Below are 17,225 nucleotides of genomic sequence, written 5' to 3' on the forward strand. Positions count from 1 at the left end.
ACATGTATGCAATTCATCAAGAGGAGGAATCAGACACGTGATTTACAAATCTGAAGTCATACCTTTTCCAATCAGTGTAATTGCTGTTGGACATACTCCAATGCCTATGCGATATCTTCCTGACTCAAATATATCTCTGAGGTACAGTGTATGTGCATTACCAGTTAAGATAATCAAAACACAAGTATATACATACAGTAAATCGTCTTAATTTCTTCAGTTTGAACACACAGGTCATAGTCTACATTTCTTCAGTTTGAACACACAGGTCATAGTCTACATTTCTTCAGCTTGAATAAGCAAGTCAGCCGTCCACATTTTGTGGAGAATGACTTAAGAAAGCATGATTTGTGCACAGCTACAGGGTAGATGACTTTGTGGAGATACATTGTAATTTGAGGAAAGTAAATTATCCAAACCAGGTCTCCACACAGCAATACTACAAACTGACAGTATTGACGATGAAATGACACAGAACTTCAAAACCACATGTCAGACACACATAGACACACAAAAATCGACAAATATCAAAACCAGCGCTGTGTACATCTGTATAACATTTTCTCCGGGTGGTTTTTGTGCTTAAACAATGCTAAATGCAAAGAATATGGACTGCCAACTAGGCACTACAAAAGTTTGTTTTTTTTTTCCATTTGACACAAATGGATATTTAGGCCAATGGCATCATACTTTTGACAGGCTAGCATCCACTGATTGTTCTTGACCAACTGTGAATTTTCAGTTGCCCCAGGCAAATGGGGATGTAGGTTTGTATCACACAGCTGACGAGAAATGAATTCAGGAATCCTTGAGGAGAGAGACAGCAGAATTCAGCCTGAGATTGCTTCTGCCATTTTTAGCACTTTGTGCATCCTTGCAGCACACATTGGGAAACAGAAAGGAATTCTTCCTTCCAAAACACATCATGTGTTGTGCAGCCACTTCGTGAGGTCTTACTGTTCACAGATTCATCATGATTTTTTTTTTTCCAAAAACATCACAATATCAAAGATATGGTGCCATGCACCATAAATATGTATTCATAGACATCACTGAAGTCCTCACAAATTTCACTCTTCTACAGAGTCACGACAAAAGGGGAAGGAATTAGAACTACTGTATAAAAGATTACGCTAGTGATAAAAATCAGAATATGGCAATCAGAGGATTGTATACACATGCACTCTCGTAAAAATACATTGTTCACTGTTAAATTCAGTATACAATGTATGTGATATATATATTTTGACAGTTCTCCAAAAATTAATGCTTTATGTTTTACAACTACAAAATACACTTTCTTTTAAAAGTTAAAAAGGTTACCATCAATTGATACTTGGTTTGTCAAATACAGTCTTCATTCAAGATTTCACTATTCAATTTACTCATAAAAAACGGTAACATTACTCTTATCAATCAATCATTACAAGAACATTTTATGTACATGATAAAACTTTTGGCATGAATACACATTATGACTAATCTGAATCTGAGTCAATAAGAGGATGAATTCTACCTCAATTTTTGAGTTAACACTGGCTTGATATCAAGAGAGGATGGCAGGAAAGAATGATAGATTAAATTCATTATTGCAGCACATACCTCTCTGTCATACATGCATGCTAGTGACAAGTCGAATACTTACTAGTTTTGTTGTTTGTTTGTTTTTAGATTTTGGTACTTTTCAGTATCTGATCTGCCATACTTCATGTTTACACTCTTAAGCATCATTGCAGGGAGGTGTAGTTTCACAATAAAAAACCACTACATGGCAATATAACTGGAAGCCCTTCAAACAGCATTCGAAAAGAGTTCATTGTTTCTATAAACCCATTCATCAATAGAAAGAACTCCACATAGAAATGCACAACCATTTTTATATTCATTCATCTCTTTCTGATTTGTAAAATCTATAGAAATGGGATACATTTATTCACTATATTTATATTCCATGCACTAAGAGGTACATTTGTATCATTCTATCCCCACGACCAAATAACACTGTTTGAATATCTCCGTTTGTGAACATATACCTGCCTTTTATTTTTCAATTTTGTACTGGTACATGCAGAACTATCTTTGTGTGTGTGTGTTTTTGTTTTTTGTTTTTTTTTTTTAATATGGGGGAAAAGTGATAAGTGAGTGCTCGATGTCAGTGATAACCAGGGCTTTGAAACTATGAATGGGAGCATCTTAATCTGAAGAAACCAGAGTTAAAAATTACACAGATTACTCTTAAATGGACTTAGCTGGCAACAATCAAACTGTGACCAGTGCTAGTAATCCTTGCACAAATTTGCTAATCAGCTGAATTGCAGCTACTGTAGCAAAAAACATAGAAGATCTCAAAAGTCACATCAGCAAGAAAAACGTGATTCACCTCATGATCAAGATTAAAGATGCAACCTACACATATTTGGTGCACAAGTGTGGTCAATGAAGGGCAAGTACATGCATTACCATGCTTGATAGTTACGATGTTAAGGCATCACACTGGATCGCTTCCTTAAATCACTGATAATCGGTTGGTAGACCCTCGTTGCAGCGTCCATACCCCAGATGAAGTCTAGATGGTCGTAGTCACTGAGCATCACATTAGCTTGCAGCGTCTTGTTCAGTAAGGGAATCAGCCAGTGCACATCCTTGGGGTCAGCTAGCCAGTCATTAACTCCCCAGTAGAGGGAGACAGGGGTGCGCATTGCCTCGGGGTGGTACAGTGGTGGGGTGGACTGAAGGAAAGAAAGAGAGAAATACAAATGAAAAGGAAATTTCCATGTGTACATTTTTATTGCCACTCTATACTGATTATAAGCCAGATACAGGGAAACTCAGCTGTAACAAGCTTGCTTTTGATGAGGCGAAATCAAATCAAATCACTGCTTTTGATGAGGCGAAATCAGTAGTTCGGATTATCCATTCCTATTTAGCTGGTCTCTCTTTTAGCAAGTTTAAAACAAGGTACCAGTTTTAATGAGGCAAAATTGATGGTCGTGGCAAGCTTATCAAAATGGTGTTTTTTAGTATAAAAATCAAGTTTAGACAGCAATTAACCTATCGAGTTCTAGAGGAAATTTGGCAAAGTAAGAATCATCTTGTTATCATTTTATTGGCAATTCTGAACTTCAATGCGTGTGTTTCATAACGGAGGAAGATTAGATAGAACTATGATTACCTTTTCCAGTGAATTTCAATCTAATAGGGACATCCTATTGTGTGAAAGATTGTATTTCCACCAACTTTTTATGAGCTGATTGTTTTAAACCGAGTATCACTCAGTATCTAAAATGTGACTTTTGAATTCAATTTCAAACATAACTACTGGTATAAAAGGCTCCAGACAGTATGAAAAAAATTAGATACAAAGTCATATTAGTTCACACAGCCATCTTTAACTATATCAACCTGTCACACATCTAAACCTTGGAAAAACCTGACGAAGTGTCAACTACACTGCACAAAAGTGAAATTTGATGCCACCTCCAGTATACTTCCATTTATCTATTTACTTATTTTTTTTTGGGGGGGGGGGGGGGTGGGGAGGCTTCCACAGATTAAAACTACAATATTGGTTGTCTTCATCTTTAATGACTCAATGCGATGCAACACTTTTTCTTTAGTGTGGCTTAAATTGTACCAGCATGTTTGAGCAGGAATAGACAACATATTCATCACGCCTACCATCAACAATGAAAACAGAAGGCTACACACATCACATGGAATTTAAGGGTCTCATCAAATTAACACCACGTAATTACAGTACCTCGACAGGATTTGATGTACAACTGGTATGAATCTTACAGAATACACACAAACTATATTTATGAACTTCCATTCACGTGTCTGTTGGTGAAAGCAAGACTACAGCTAACATAAGCATTCCCTTGATTGTTTTCGTAGTCCACAGGGCAGATGTAATCAGATTGTTAATATGCCTCACCTGGTTATAAACCTTCATATTGCCTGCATAGCCATAGTCGTACATCTGAAAAGTGCCAGATTCAACCATCTGCGAATAGAAATGAAAATCAAAGCATCAATTTACACATGTTGGTTTATCTAGACAATGATTCATCCAGAATCATTGACAGCATCTTCAAATTATCCTAAATTTCATGTTTCTGGGAAAAACTTGATGAAGCAAAAGTATATGAAACCATTTATGTCCTGATTTTAGCATTTTGCTGAATGAAAAAAATAAATAAATGTACACATGTGCACAAGACATTCAAAAAAAAATATTTCTAACTTGCTCGTGTGTGATGCTGTGAAAATAGAGAATTACACCTCTAAAATTTGCAGCAATCTAACATCATTAATAGACAGGCATGATTTTCTTCCTTCAGAATGTACAGTATCTCTCTCCATTGGGAAAGAAAGATGAATCAAGATAAATTCAAATTGTGGAGGTGAAATCATTCTTGAGAAGCAAAATGTGTCTCCCCTCCATAAAGTTGATCCCTACAAATACATTTCAACAAAATGAGAGATCCACAATTCAAAGAATTATAAAACAGATTTATGTATCTATTTGTTTGTGGATCTAGTCTGATTTTTCTTTTTTCTGTCATCCAAACTTTCTTTATAGTTTCCTGATTGCTGGTCAAAGACTCTGAAAAAAACAACAATACTAATGTGTGGATAATTTCTTCATGTTGTTCAGTCATTGACACTAATAAAATGATTTATTTCTGAGCTTACCTGGGCATAATGTACAACATCCATGACAGAAGTCCCATCTGGGTCATGGCTGAAATACACTGGAAGACGTGTCTAACAGAAAGAGAGTGAGAAAAAAAAATATTGTACATAAGAGTTTGATTGCCCATCTCAACCAAAAACTATATTATTCCTTTAATGAGCTCTTTCATTCATCAAAGGAAATTCTCAGGATGCACAAAGAGTTTGCTTGAGAATTGATGAATTCCTGACAGCCAAAGAAGGTCATGCGGGGTTGTTGTTGTTGTTGTTGTAATTTTTTTTCTTGCTTGTTTGTTTTGTTTTGTTTTTCAGGAAGATAAACTTGAAATCTGATTTGATCATGAATTTGTCAAATCAGCCGACCATGATAAATTCACTACTGATACAAAAAAACCAAAAAAAAAGAACCCCCAAAAACACCTCAACACCAGATAGTACCTGCATATTTCTGCATACGGCTTGGTCTGAACATGATGAAATGAATAGATTTTTTTTTTTTTTTTTTTTTTTTTGGGGGGGGGGGGGGATTGGGGGAGGGGAGCGAGATAGCCATTTACTGATTTAATCTCCCTGCAACCAGAGGTGATGGTAGTGGTGGTGGTTTCTGATAATCAATGGTCATCAACTTTGGTTATCACTTCACTGCTGACTAGCAGACATGATAAGCAGACAGCAAGAGGAGAAAGATAGTATGCTAGAAAGGGGGGGGGGGGGGGGAGGGGGGAATACAAGGGGCTTGAAAAGGGAAAGACATTTGCACTTGCCCTTACTTTTCCTTCATTCACGTTTTCGTGCATAACTCACTTAAAGGGAAATAATCAACTTTAATCCTTATTCAGTGGAACTTGGATTTTTAATATCATTTTAGTCAAACATTGCATCTGACAACATTTCATTCACAGTAGACAAAAATACCAGACAGCTATGAAATTTTACAATTCCATATATGCCATAAATATCCAGCATATTGGTATTGCAACTCATTCATAAGCATGTCGTGGGGGGGGGGGGGGAAGTGGCACAAATGCCACCAAAAAAAAAAAGTTTCTATTGAAATTCTGGATAAAAGCAAGCAAAGGGGAGTCACAATTTATTTTCAGCACTTTGTGGTCTTGCTTTTGAAGTATACCACAGGTTGTTTGACAGGCATTTGTCATGTCGGTGCTGTTTTCTTTTTCCCCCTCACCATGCTTATTTAGTATCAAGAAATAGTTATGTAGTTACAATTACACAAGCATATTGGATGAGATCAGCTTTTTGCCTCAAAATGTTGCCATAATGTTATGTTGTTGCTTTTTACCAAACAATACAAACACTGCATAATTTTGTCGACAAAGCAGTAGTGATTACCAATCTGCATTAAAATAAAAAGGGTTATCCTTGCTAATATAGAACTTGAAAGGAATTTGGTGCAGCTGAAATCATTTTGCCCTTATAAATTAGTACAGAAGAGTAATTTGATAAAGATGTGTTTGCAAGCCAATGGGATGTGAGACAAAGGCTATCGCCTCAACTAATTTCAGTGTGCCATTTAAACCAATTTTCCTCTTTTATAAAGAGGTGTCAAATGTGTAACACTCTGCTACCTGCTCATTTTAGGTCTGACACTTGATAACTTTTCTCTGTTCCAATTGATGTCACTTTTGTTACTTCAGACAAAACTTGAACTTGAAATTTCATTAGAAAGAAAACACATGTACAGGTATCATTAACCCTTTTGCAACTGATGATTCTGTACATAATGGCCTATGGTTTCCTGGAAGTACAGCAATATTGCTCTCATTTCAACTACTTTCTAAACGATGTAAAAATGTCTATTTTTGTCTATTATAAGTTATGTTTATTTGAAAGCCTATTAAGACTTTACCAAGAAAATGGTGTGTCACCGAAGTAATTCGATACTTTTGTTGACCTTTGACCTCTTTCAAATTACATAATTACATATTCTACATGAGAATAAAAAAATGATAAAGCATAAAACTAAAAAAAAAACAAAAAAAAAAAACGGACGGACAGTTTCGGGCATTTTAGGGAGTAATAAGACATGGGTTTCCAGTGTTTCAGTGACTAGTGGGTTAACAGGTCATAGTTGGGAGAGCCTCGGGGCAGGGGCTGACTAACTAGAGTACGACAGCGCAACTGTCAGCAACATTCCCCTTCGACTTGCACGCACACACCCCCAGCGATGACTCACCATGTTTAGGTTCTTGGCGTCGTAGCCGCAGATGACGAAGAGCACGTTGGAGCAGATCAGCTCGGTGATTGGGCAGAAGTCCTGCGCCAACCACTTGACAAATTCGTTGTTCGGCATGAACTCGCCCTCACCCAAGATGTCAAAGAGGAACTGCGGAATGGAAGCGTACAAATGCACGTCAGTTGTGTCACGGATTGGACTCACTACGCTCAGTGGGACAGCGCCGCATTCTCAACAAATGTACTGACCATTATCTTAAAACACATACATTGAGAACTCTTGGCTTTCTCAACAGAAGCCTTCCATACAATCTGCTTTGAAAAAAAAAGAAAAAAAAAAGCTTAAAACTTCTAATTCCTCTACTTATCCAGTGGTAATGATATCGCTTGAACCTACTGCATTGCTAGTATATTTTAGTCTTGCGTTGTTCTTGTTGGCACTCACTGATAATCTGACAAGAAAAAGGTCACACAGTGCTTACTTTATCAAACTGTATTTAAAAAAAAAAAAAAAAACAGATCAGGGACCTTTCAAGGAGGATTTCCTCTGGATATCCTATTTCAGCATTCTACTGTTTCAATTGTTTTGTATGGCTGAAAGGACCAGATTTGGTTTTGAAAGTGAGGGATCCGTGCTGCAAAAAAAGAAAAAGAAAATGCATGTCGTATTATATGCAGCAGGATGTACAACTCTGTATATGGCAGGAAGGACATAGAAAAAATTTATGACATTCAAGGCTATAAAGTAGTAGGAACAACACTCTCATAAATGACAAAGACAAAGAAGATCCAGGAAGACTGCACACATAAAACAAGGCTGACACCATGTCATTTATATCCTCATGCCCTCGTTAGCTTGAATAAGGAAATCACCTGCTCTGCTCACTACGGATCCATTCTGATATTGGTGTCAATTATGCATTGTTCTATTACAGCATGGATACTCAATTAAGAGACTCTCACACAGCCATGTGTAGAATTATGTCAAGGCAGTTTGCTCCCACACTGTTCTTTCCATCAATTAAACTTAGTAATTCATACAATTTCATATGGCTAATTTCAATCTTTGGAAGGACTGTATATAAAAAATCTGAATGGATTTCATTTCTGAAAGGGAATTCCGTCATACGCAATGGCTAAATGGAAAGGTAACATCAAAATCACTGTGACAAGTATATTTCTTTCAAGAGTTGTATAGTTTGGTGTAAACAAGGTGATTTGGTGTAACTGTTGGAAGAGTTTGTTGTAGAGGGAAGATGGGGAAGGTAGGAGGAAGAGAAGGGGCGGAGGAGGAGGAGGAGGAACCAATGAGAATTGCCAAGGGTCGGAGCGGCTCTTCCTTCTGACTACTAACTTGTCTAGAATTGGACTTTTTGAAGCAAAGCCAGCTGTCAAGCAAACACTACATCAGTGCTGGACTAAGCCTGTGTGTCACCTTTCACAGATTAATCTTCCTTTGATGTATATCAGAGGAAGAAGGTTGCCTAGGCCAAATTTCACTATCAAGACAAGATTGTGTCGCAATTTCTTTTTCTTTTCTGGTGGCTTGAGACACAATGTGACAATTTCTTTCAAAGATACAAAGAAGTTATACCAATTTGATGACTGAAGGGAGATGTTGCACACAATCAGAAAAGAGGCAGAGCCCTGCCTCACAACTTTTCCTAAAACCAATAAAGCATGCCCACTGAGGAACGAGTGACTGCCTCCCTCTTTAACCCAAGGCTCACCTTGATCTCCGGCAGGAAGGTTGTCAGGTATCGCAATGGACTGACCATGTCGCTGACCCGGGTCACAGGAGCTAGGGCGTAAAACATTTTCACCTGTTGGCAAAAAAACAAAACAAAACAATATGAAACAAACAAAGAAGGAATGAAATTTTAGCCAGTACAACAAGATGGTTAAATGCCACATATGTGTATGCACACCAATAGAGAATGAGATGCATTGAAAGATGCACTTATGACCTGTAAACAAATTGCTGTACCTTTACAATGAGTCCAAGATTTACTTTAGCACTAAGTGAGGCCATTGCTAGAACAAACAAGAGGGGTGACCTTTTGAATATTGCTACTTAACAATAGTTAATGGATTAGGAGCATAGCCATATCAATTGTCTCTCTGCGATATTTCTGTTGTTCCTCTTTGAGGTCATATTTGACAAGATTTCATGTGTTTGATCAGAGACTGTTGGCAATATTAGTGTTCTGTTCCAGCATTGCTTGAAGCCCCAGACTGTGTGTGGACCTAAAAATGGCAGGTACTCACAAGATATTTCCTTCAAGTTCTTTTCTGAATGTGAGATTATACAAATTTTCATGTCCTGATTGAAATCTGAGGTAAAATGGCCACATGGTGATATTATCAAAACACTCCAAGCTCTCATCACATAAATATCAATAAGGCTAATATACAGCATAATGGAAAGGGAAACATGCTATAGGACCTCTAACTTCTGAGTAACTTTCATTTGGGAAAAGAGGGTGCTACTCCCACTGGTGATTTTTTTTTTTTTTTTAATGTGGAAATTTCATCACATGTTTACTCTGAAAGCTGACCTTCACTTCATGATTTCTGTTTTATCACTGGTGTCAAATTGCCATTTGCAACAACAGAAACACAGAAAAGCAAAAGCATATGAGGTATAAGTCATTTTCCCTATTATAGGGCAAATTTCTGTATTTCTAAACAGACATTTGATATTGTTGAGCCTTGATCTTGAATTATTGGCTTGCAGTTCTCATGCACAGGTAATGTTACAGAAAGTGTTACATGCTTCCTTTTGATGCATAAACTATTTCTGCTTCATTCTTTTCTCTTTTTCATTTTTGAGGTGAGCCAAGTGCATCAGTGTATGAATCATAGTTGCCCAGCGTGGCAACTGTCCTCATGTTTCGATTGCTTGACAGGCAAATTTTGCATGCCCTGGGCAAGGTTCATGGGGGATCAGTGGCACCCTTCCATGTGTAGAGGTGTTTGAAACATTTTAATTTTCAGTACAGAGCACATGCCAATATCCTCTGTTTCTGCACCTGCTGATCAGCAGTTCAAAAGTTTATTGCACTCAAGACAACATGAACTTGAGCACACCCTGGATGGAGGGCAAAGATGAAGGGGGGGGGGGGGGGGGGGGTTGGTAGGAACAACAAAGTGCATGAACCCTAACAATACAAGAATTACACAGCCTTACAAAAGGCAACCGATAATGAAGAGAAATTGTTTCTCCCTTTTTTTTCAGGACGCAAGGGACGCCTCCTTCCTGCTTCCCTTACATTATGACATCACACTTAATTGCCGGAACAGTCTGTCGGGGGAAAGTGGCAGGCTCATGACCTCAAGACTGCAACTGCATTACCAGCTGTGTGGTGATACACCTCAATGCAGGGTGAACAAACCCATCGGTATTGTTCAGATCTGAATGATCTGAATGGAAATGACTTGGCCAGAGCTCTCTCTTTTTTTTTGGGGGGGGGGGGGGGGGGGGGAGGAGGGCGGGCTGAATGTCAGTCAGGAGCCTCTAAATGTACAGCTGGATATTGAGTAGTGCGAAGAAAGTTTATGCCAGATATAGTTCTGACATCATAATCTGAAGTCAGGAAATGTTTGAAATGACAGATACATTGTATTTGGTGCACTTTCTATATAGTCACATCATTCAGACTAGGGGCATTGCGACTGAAGCCAAATAATTCTGCACTCTAATAAAAGTTTTGAAAATACTGGCAGCAGACTCATGGTAGAAGTTTTGTTCTGAATTAATATTCTTACAATATGGTATAGGACGCTGATCTGTTCTATCTATGCACTGTACCTGAAATATTCCACCAGCATACATACACACATACAACAACCACACATTTTGGTGAGAGCTGCAGGGCAACGAAGACTGGGATTTGGTGTGCCAGAATTTGAGGTGTAACATTCTGATTTGACCCATTGCATGGCAGAGTACAGACCTTTGATGCAAGCTCAAAGTTGCGGGAGAATTCAGCGAAGGCGATGGTGGTCCCTTGAGAGTGGCCAACGTAGAAGAGGTCTTGCTGCTTGGTCACTTTCAAGACAAAGTTCAACATGGCAGGGAGGTCGTACTTTGCCATCTCATCCCAACTGGAGAGCAGAAATGTAGAAATACAAAGATGGCATGCAATCCTTCTGTTCGTGATAAGACAAGAAAAATTTACGTTCTGTGCACAGACCCAAGGAGAAATGTGAGTTGCCACAACATTGCATGATGCAGTCAAATGGCCCAAAAGTTTGATTAAAAATCTTGACATGACTACAGATGAGATAGTGGAATTGTTCTGATGTAGTATCCTCAAGACACAGGTTACAAGTAGTTGATTTCTTTCTATCAGCTTAAAAAACACTGCTTGGGCGAAATTTGTCTAAAAAATAAACAAACAAAACAAATAAATGGGAAATCCAAGAGGCAATGCGACACCATGCTAATTCATTTTCTAAAATCTAAATGGCGATTTTTTTTTTATGACTGTTTGATTTCATTACTTTGCTATATTTAGCATATCAACTGTAATATAAGTTTTTCATTTGGCTGAGTACTCTGTGTTCAATGAATCAAAGCCAAAAATGTGCTTATTTGTTTGTTTGTTTGTTTCCAATTCCCAACTTACCTCCAGTGCCAGAACTCCACTTGATCTGGCTTATACTTGATGTGCTTCTTAGAGTACGTGTTCCCCCTCATGTTTCCCAGCCAGACGTCAAAGCCGGCGTCGGCCAGGAGGTAGGCAAAACTCTCGTTGACCAGGTTGGTCAGCCAGTTTGTGGATGAGGCCAGCAGACCGTGCTGGAGGAAGACCACTGGGCGGGGTGTGTACTTGGACTCCTTGCGCCCAAACGGAATCCGCTGGAGGCCCAGGATGAAGCCGTCCTTGGTTTGGACGCTGGACTCCTCACAGGGAAAGCCTTTACTCGTGATGAGCTGAGACTAAAATGGCAACAAGCGAAAGTTGGAGATGCACATTAAATATTTCTCTATAAGAATGCATCTCACAATAATTTTTTTTTTCTTTAAGTCCAGAGTCGGAAGGGTACAAAATCCATTGCTTTTGAATTTCTAATGACACCAATACATGGTACCATTTTTCCCATCTGAAATTTGATCACCTCTGCATTCATGAGTCATATTCATTAATGACGCGAGAACAAAAACTTTCAGTTAGGCCTACATATGGTAGGTGACATCTGCACAACATGATGAATTGTATAATTGTAACATACATCATTCATACTGTGTTGTGAGAATTAATTTGACCTTGTATGGGCACATACGGTGTATTGACTTTACAAAAGATGAGCTGACTTTGAACCAAACAGATTTCTGCTCTCCCTTCCTCCTCACTTTCTCTCAGGTAATTTCCTCTCTCTGATAAAACAATTACATGTATATATACATATATATATATATATATGTATATATATTTATTTATTTATTTACACACATAAACACATGCACACACACACACACACATACACACACACGCACACACACACACACAAATGCATACAATCTGTATATACAGTATGGTTGGCTCGGCAGATGGTAGGGTCACCAGAAAAAGTTAAAGTCAAGCTTTGATATACTGAATGCATATTTGCCAACATTTTGAAGTGCTAAAGTGGTAGATTTGCGAAAGAGCCGTGTGAGGGGGAGGGTGGTGTCCCCCCCCCCCCCCCTTCCACGGTGTAGAGTTTTTAGGTTTTTCGACTTCAAAATATGCAATTTGGTGTATGAACATATTTCTAGCTGTTTTCAAGAGAATCAATGCACAAGGAAGGGGATTGTGACTTTCATTTTATCTTGAGGCAGATTTGCATAGCTGGCTAAAATGTCTAAAAAGCGGTAGTTGACCGCCCAAATCGGTAGAATTGTCTAGTATGCTGTATGTCCCAGAAAAAAAAATCACAATTGGACTTTTTGCAATGATAACTTTAAAAATAGTGAATAAATCAAAATGCAGTTTCAAGGTATGAAGCTATAACCAGTTACCTACATCATACTGAAAACCCCATCCAATTTCCTTCAGTGGTCATGGAGAAATGGGGATCTTTGTACAGCATGTCAGGAATCCCTTCCCTCCACTTTCTGTCCATTGTGTTAACACCTTACAAATGTACAGTATGTCCCCCAAAAAAATTACAATCCACTTTTCGCACTGGTAACACCCAATATGAATAAACTGTCTAAATGCTACTTCAGGTCTTAAAATATAACACCTTAGTTCTATTTTGCAGAAAACCCCATTCAATTTGGTTAAGCGGTCACAGAGAAATGTGGATTGTTGTAAAAGCATGTCATGAGTCTGATTCTTCCAAGTTTAGCACTTGGATGCTCTTGGAAACTCAATGCAAATTAATGTGTGAACACAGTAGACAGAACTTGGAGGGAAGAGATTTCTGACATGCTCTACAAAATTCCTCATTTCTCTTTGACCCCTGAAGCAAATCGAATGGGGTTTCCTGTAAGATGTGGGCAATGAGTTATAGTTTCATACCCTGAAATTGTATTTGGATTGATTCACTATTTTTAAAATCATCATTGCAGAAGGTACTGTTGTAATTTTTTTTTTTTTTTTTTTTTTTGGGGGGGGGGGACATACGGTACAGGACTTTGTTCATTGCATTCTCGCACAAAAATATCTCTTTTGAAAGAGTGACTGCTTTTTTCTTTTCATTTTCAACTAACAAATGAATAATTCATTACCAGGTACCCCAAAAAGGAAGCAGATTTCTATGAGTTTTTAAGTCTTATTAAGGTGTAAAAAGTGAATGATTACTGAAAGATATTATTAACTCATGGAAGATTGGACTGATCTCTTTGTCCTCCTTGGCTTTCTGTTTGATGTTTTCTGAATTCTGTTTCCTTTTCTCCCCCCCCCCCCCCCCCTCTTTTTCAATTGTGGACAATAATATTTACATATTTATATATTTACATATTGATACAATATCATGTGCACAATTGAATTCATTTGTTAGTTGTCCTGTCAGTTGTGAGCAAAATATTTTCATTCATATCTGACATTAAGAGCATCTGATTCCAAGTCCTAAACTTAAAAGAAATGAACCCATGGCAAAGGCCTGCCCGATAATGATCCACATCTCTCTGTGACCAGGTGACCACTTGACCAAATTGAATGGTTGTTTTTTTTTTTTTAGCAGGATATACATGTACTGTAGGTAACTAAGACAATAGGTAAGAAGTTTAAATACTTTAGTCTATACCCTGAAATAGCATTCAGCTCAGTTTGTTAATCATTTAAAAAGTTATCAAATGTGTAATGTTGTATGCCCTAAACCAACTGAGCTGTTGAGTGTTTATGTTGTATATATAGTGTCTAACAAACAGCTAGTGTTTGACAGTTGGTGATGGTAGGCCTACGTACCATACTTGTAGCTGAATGGTAAACGGTATTAACTCAGATTTGTGAGGACCAGCCAAAAAGATTTTATCAAGCACACTTTGGAATGCTGAAGTAATCTCTAACGTTAGATGGTTTTTCGACTTTAATTTAGTGGCTAAATAGTGCATCAACATCTCTCAAATGGGTAGCTTCAAAAGGATGGCGGATAAACTGATTGATGGTTATATATTTCAACAAATAAGTTTAGAAAGCTGTGAACACATTTTAGGGCAGTGCCCATTTTAGTCGGTGCAGTTTGCATTCATTATACAAGAACCTGAACTTGAATGACTAATCCCCTACGGGGCATAAGCAGGGCCTGTATTAAATCTGCAACGCTCATTGGCTGCCACGCGGCCAAAGCCCCCTTCACGCCTTCGCATCGAGTCGTTTGCGTAATCACCCAGTCAGCTTTGCCGGCGAAATCTATTCACATTCTTCTCTCAATTTTCAACCAAAATCTCCATCAAATACAATTTCTTACCGCATTTCTGTTCACATCTGGATCAACTCTGGCACGCCCGTGGAACAGATGGTTGATCCTGAACCCTGCGATCGCCGAAAACAGGGATAACAGGCAGATGTACAGGAAGGGTGTATGAAGACTGATCGCCATTTTCTATGTTGTCTTCAGCGACTTACTGGTGGTAACGTTGTGTGTGTGCGCCTTCGAACAAAACAGCGGCAGCTCGCTGATGCAGGGCGTTGGGGAGTACGATTGAATGGCTCTATTGCCTCAGTGGTCACGTGTATTTACAATTTTCACTTCAATCGTTCGACGAGTCACATGCCTGTGTATACACCTTGCGGTTGACACACTCACACATGTACACACACGCGTATTTTGTGCGATGATACCAATGGGACTTGTTGTCACTCTGCAAGCTCCCTCTACTACCAGCGACTCGAGGATTGGCTTCGTGTGTTCGTATGCAAATTAGTAAAGGGGCGAAAGTACTCTTCAAAGAACACTTACTCGTACCTGAATCACGAGACTTGTGTCACGTGACCCTCACTCTCTTTCTGTTTCTAATAATAACGAAACCTATTACAGTAAAAGCTAGGAGAGTGGATTTGACCACACCCCCTAGCGTAGCCTGAGCTTCTGGCCCTTAATGACGTATGTGGGCTCATGTTATGCCACTTATTACCTTTCCCTCATCAATGTCAACATAATATTGAATATTTGATAGCTGTGTAGAGGGCAGATATGTCTGTGTATCTATTTTGTCTTTTGATTTTCACATTAAATCACTTTAATTTACATGCTGCTGTTAATTGACTGTGATGCAAAATTATGTGGACATACTCATACATTGACCTACATAGGCCCTATACTAGTATTTGATCCTATTGTAGACACTATAGGAGCCTATATGAATTTACGTGATATATTTCTCTCTCTCTCTCTTTATATACTATATATGCATGTATATATATATATATACAGATATATATATATATACATTATATATATGTATATACATATATATATATATATATATATATATGTTGATAAGGTAGTCCACGTGTTGGCAAGATAAAAAGATAAGTAACAAAGCTGCAACAAAGTTCATGCTGTATTCACCAAAAAAAAAAAACCGTTGGTGAATACAGCATGAACTTTGTTGCAGCTTTGTTACTTATATATATATATATATATATATATATGTATGTATGTAATGAATGTGTGTGTGCATACATGTGTGTTTAGATAACAGAAATCAAATAGTATATAAATTTAATTTAAATGGAAAGGGTTTTTTATTTCATTAAAAAGCAGGAATATAGTGGAGGTTTCATATTTTGAGGAAATATTTATTAAAAAATTGATATCTGTGATATTTCATGTATAAAGGTATAATTTGAGGTAAACTATAGTATCAATGATTTGGCCAAATTCCCTCATAATCATAAGCTGCCTAATCATCAACTTTTTTGATGAATTAACCATATATATACTGGTATTTCATCCACACTCTCATCACCATTTGATATTGTGCAAATTAGACTGATCTGTGAATTCTATCCCTTTGATTTGTGGCTGTTATTGAACATGCTGTGGCTCTTAGTAGATTTTGATGAAAATGTAGTGATGATGGAAACAAATTCTGTCTTAAAAATACCTTCAATCCTAAAATAATCCATTTATATGATTTACACATCTGTTGGCCCATCCATCACATATGAGCTCATTTCAGAAGAGATGTGTACATGACATGTCATGCCTCTATTCCAATCTTACAACTAAAAAAAAAAATGCACAAATAAGAGTACAAGTAGCTGGCATTGTTTGGGAAGGATCATGTTCAAGAAGAATTTTTGCTTAGAGTCCTGCATGTTTATAGGTTAAAGCAAATATATGTACTGCAACCCAAAATATTCATGGCATGAAATTTTTCACAAATTGGAGCCCATAGCCTTTTTCGCAGCATGAAATTTTCATGAATTGCCACTGGCATTCAATGCATAGTATAGACAAGAACTTGCATGTGCATTTTAATTTCGAGAATTTTGGCTCCTTTCGAAAATTTGCAATTTGCATTTTACAGTACCTCTGACATCATCAGTGATTGATCTTTCAAGAGACAAAAGTTTGTGGAAGGCGAATGACAGGTGAAGACGAAATATCAGTTACAGATTTTGATTATTAATATATCCTGCTACAATAACTGATCAACAACAGCACAGAAAAAAAAATTAATACCACTAATAATGGATGTAGCAGACTCAGAGTGTCTTTGTATCACACTGAGAAGCAAGCCAGGAAGGAAAATAGGGACCAAAGGTCATAATACCTCGGCACGATGAACAATGATTTTCCTTCCCGTCTAACTCCGCTGTCAAAGGTGAATTCCCCGCGACAACAATCAATGTCCTCAACATCCTGGTATGGTGGGTAATTATTCACAGAAG

General features: G+C 37.9%; 1 protein-coding gene across 1 annotated transcript; it reads right to left on the minus strand.

Moving 5' to 3' along the window:
• Window positions 1-2,219: 2,219 nt before the first annotated feature.
• On the minus strand, window positions 2,220-14,948 carry LOC139715856 (gastric triacylglycerol lipase-like). Its single transcript, XM_071627390.1, has 8 exons — window positions 14,794-14,948; window positions 11,523-11,836; window positions 10,848-10,998; window positions 8,622-8,714; window positions 6,893-7,042; window positions 4,699-4,770; window positions 3,938-4,006; window positions 2,220-2,729 (listed from the first exon to the last, which is right to left on the minus strand). The coding sequence occupies exons 1-8, from the start codon at window positions 14,923-14,925 to the stop codon at window positions 2,481-2,483; spliced, it is 1,230 nt and encodes a 409-aa protein (XP_071483491.1). The 5' UTR covers window positions 14,926-14,948; the 3' UTR covers window positions 2,220-2,480.
• Between the last annotated feature and the right edge of the window lie 2,277 nt (window positions 14,949-17,225).

This window comes from Diadema antillarum, unplaced genomic scaffold (genome assembly GCF_040938485.1).
Source record: "Diadema antillarum isolate AM-2024a unplaced genomic scaffold, OU_Dant_1.0 scf00000057, whole genome shotgun sequence".
Taxonomy (NCBI): domain Eukaryota; kingdom Metazoa; phylum Echinodermata; class Echinoidea; order Diadematoida; family Diadematidae; genus Diadema; species Diadema antillarum.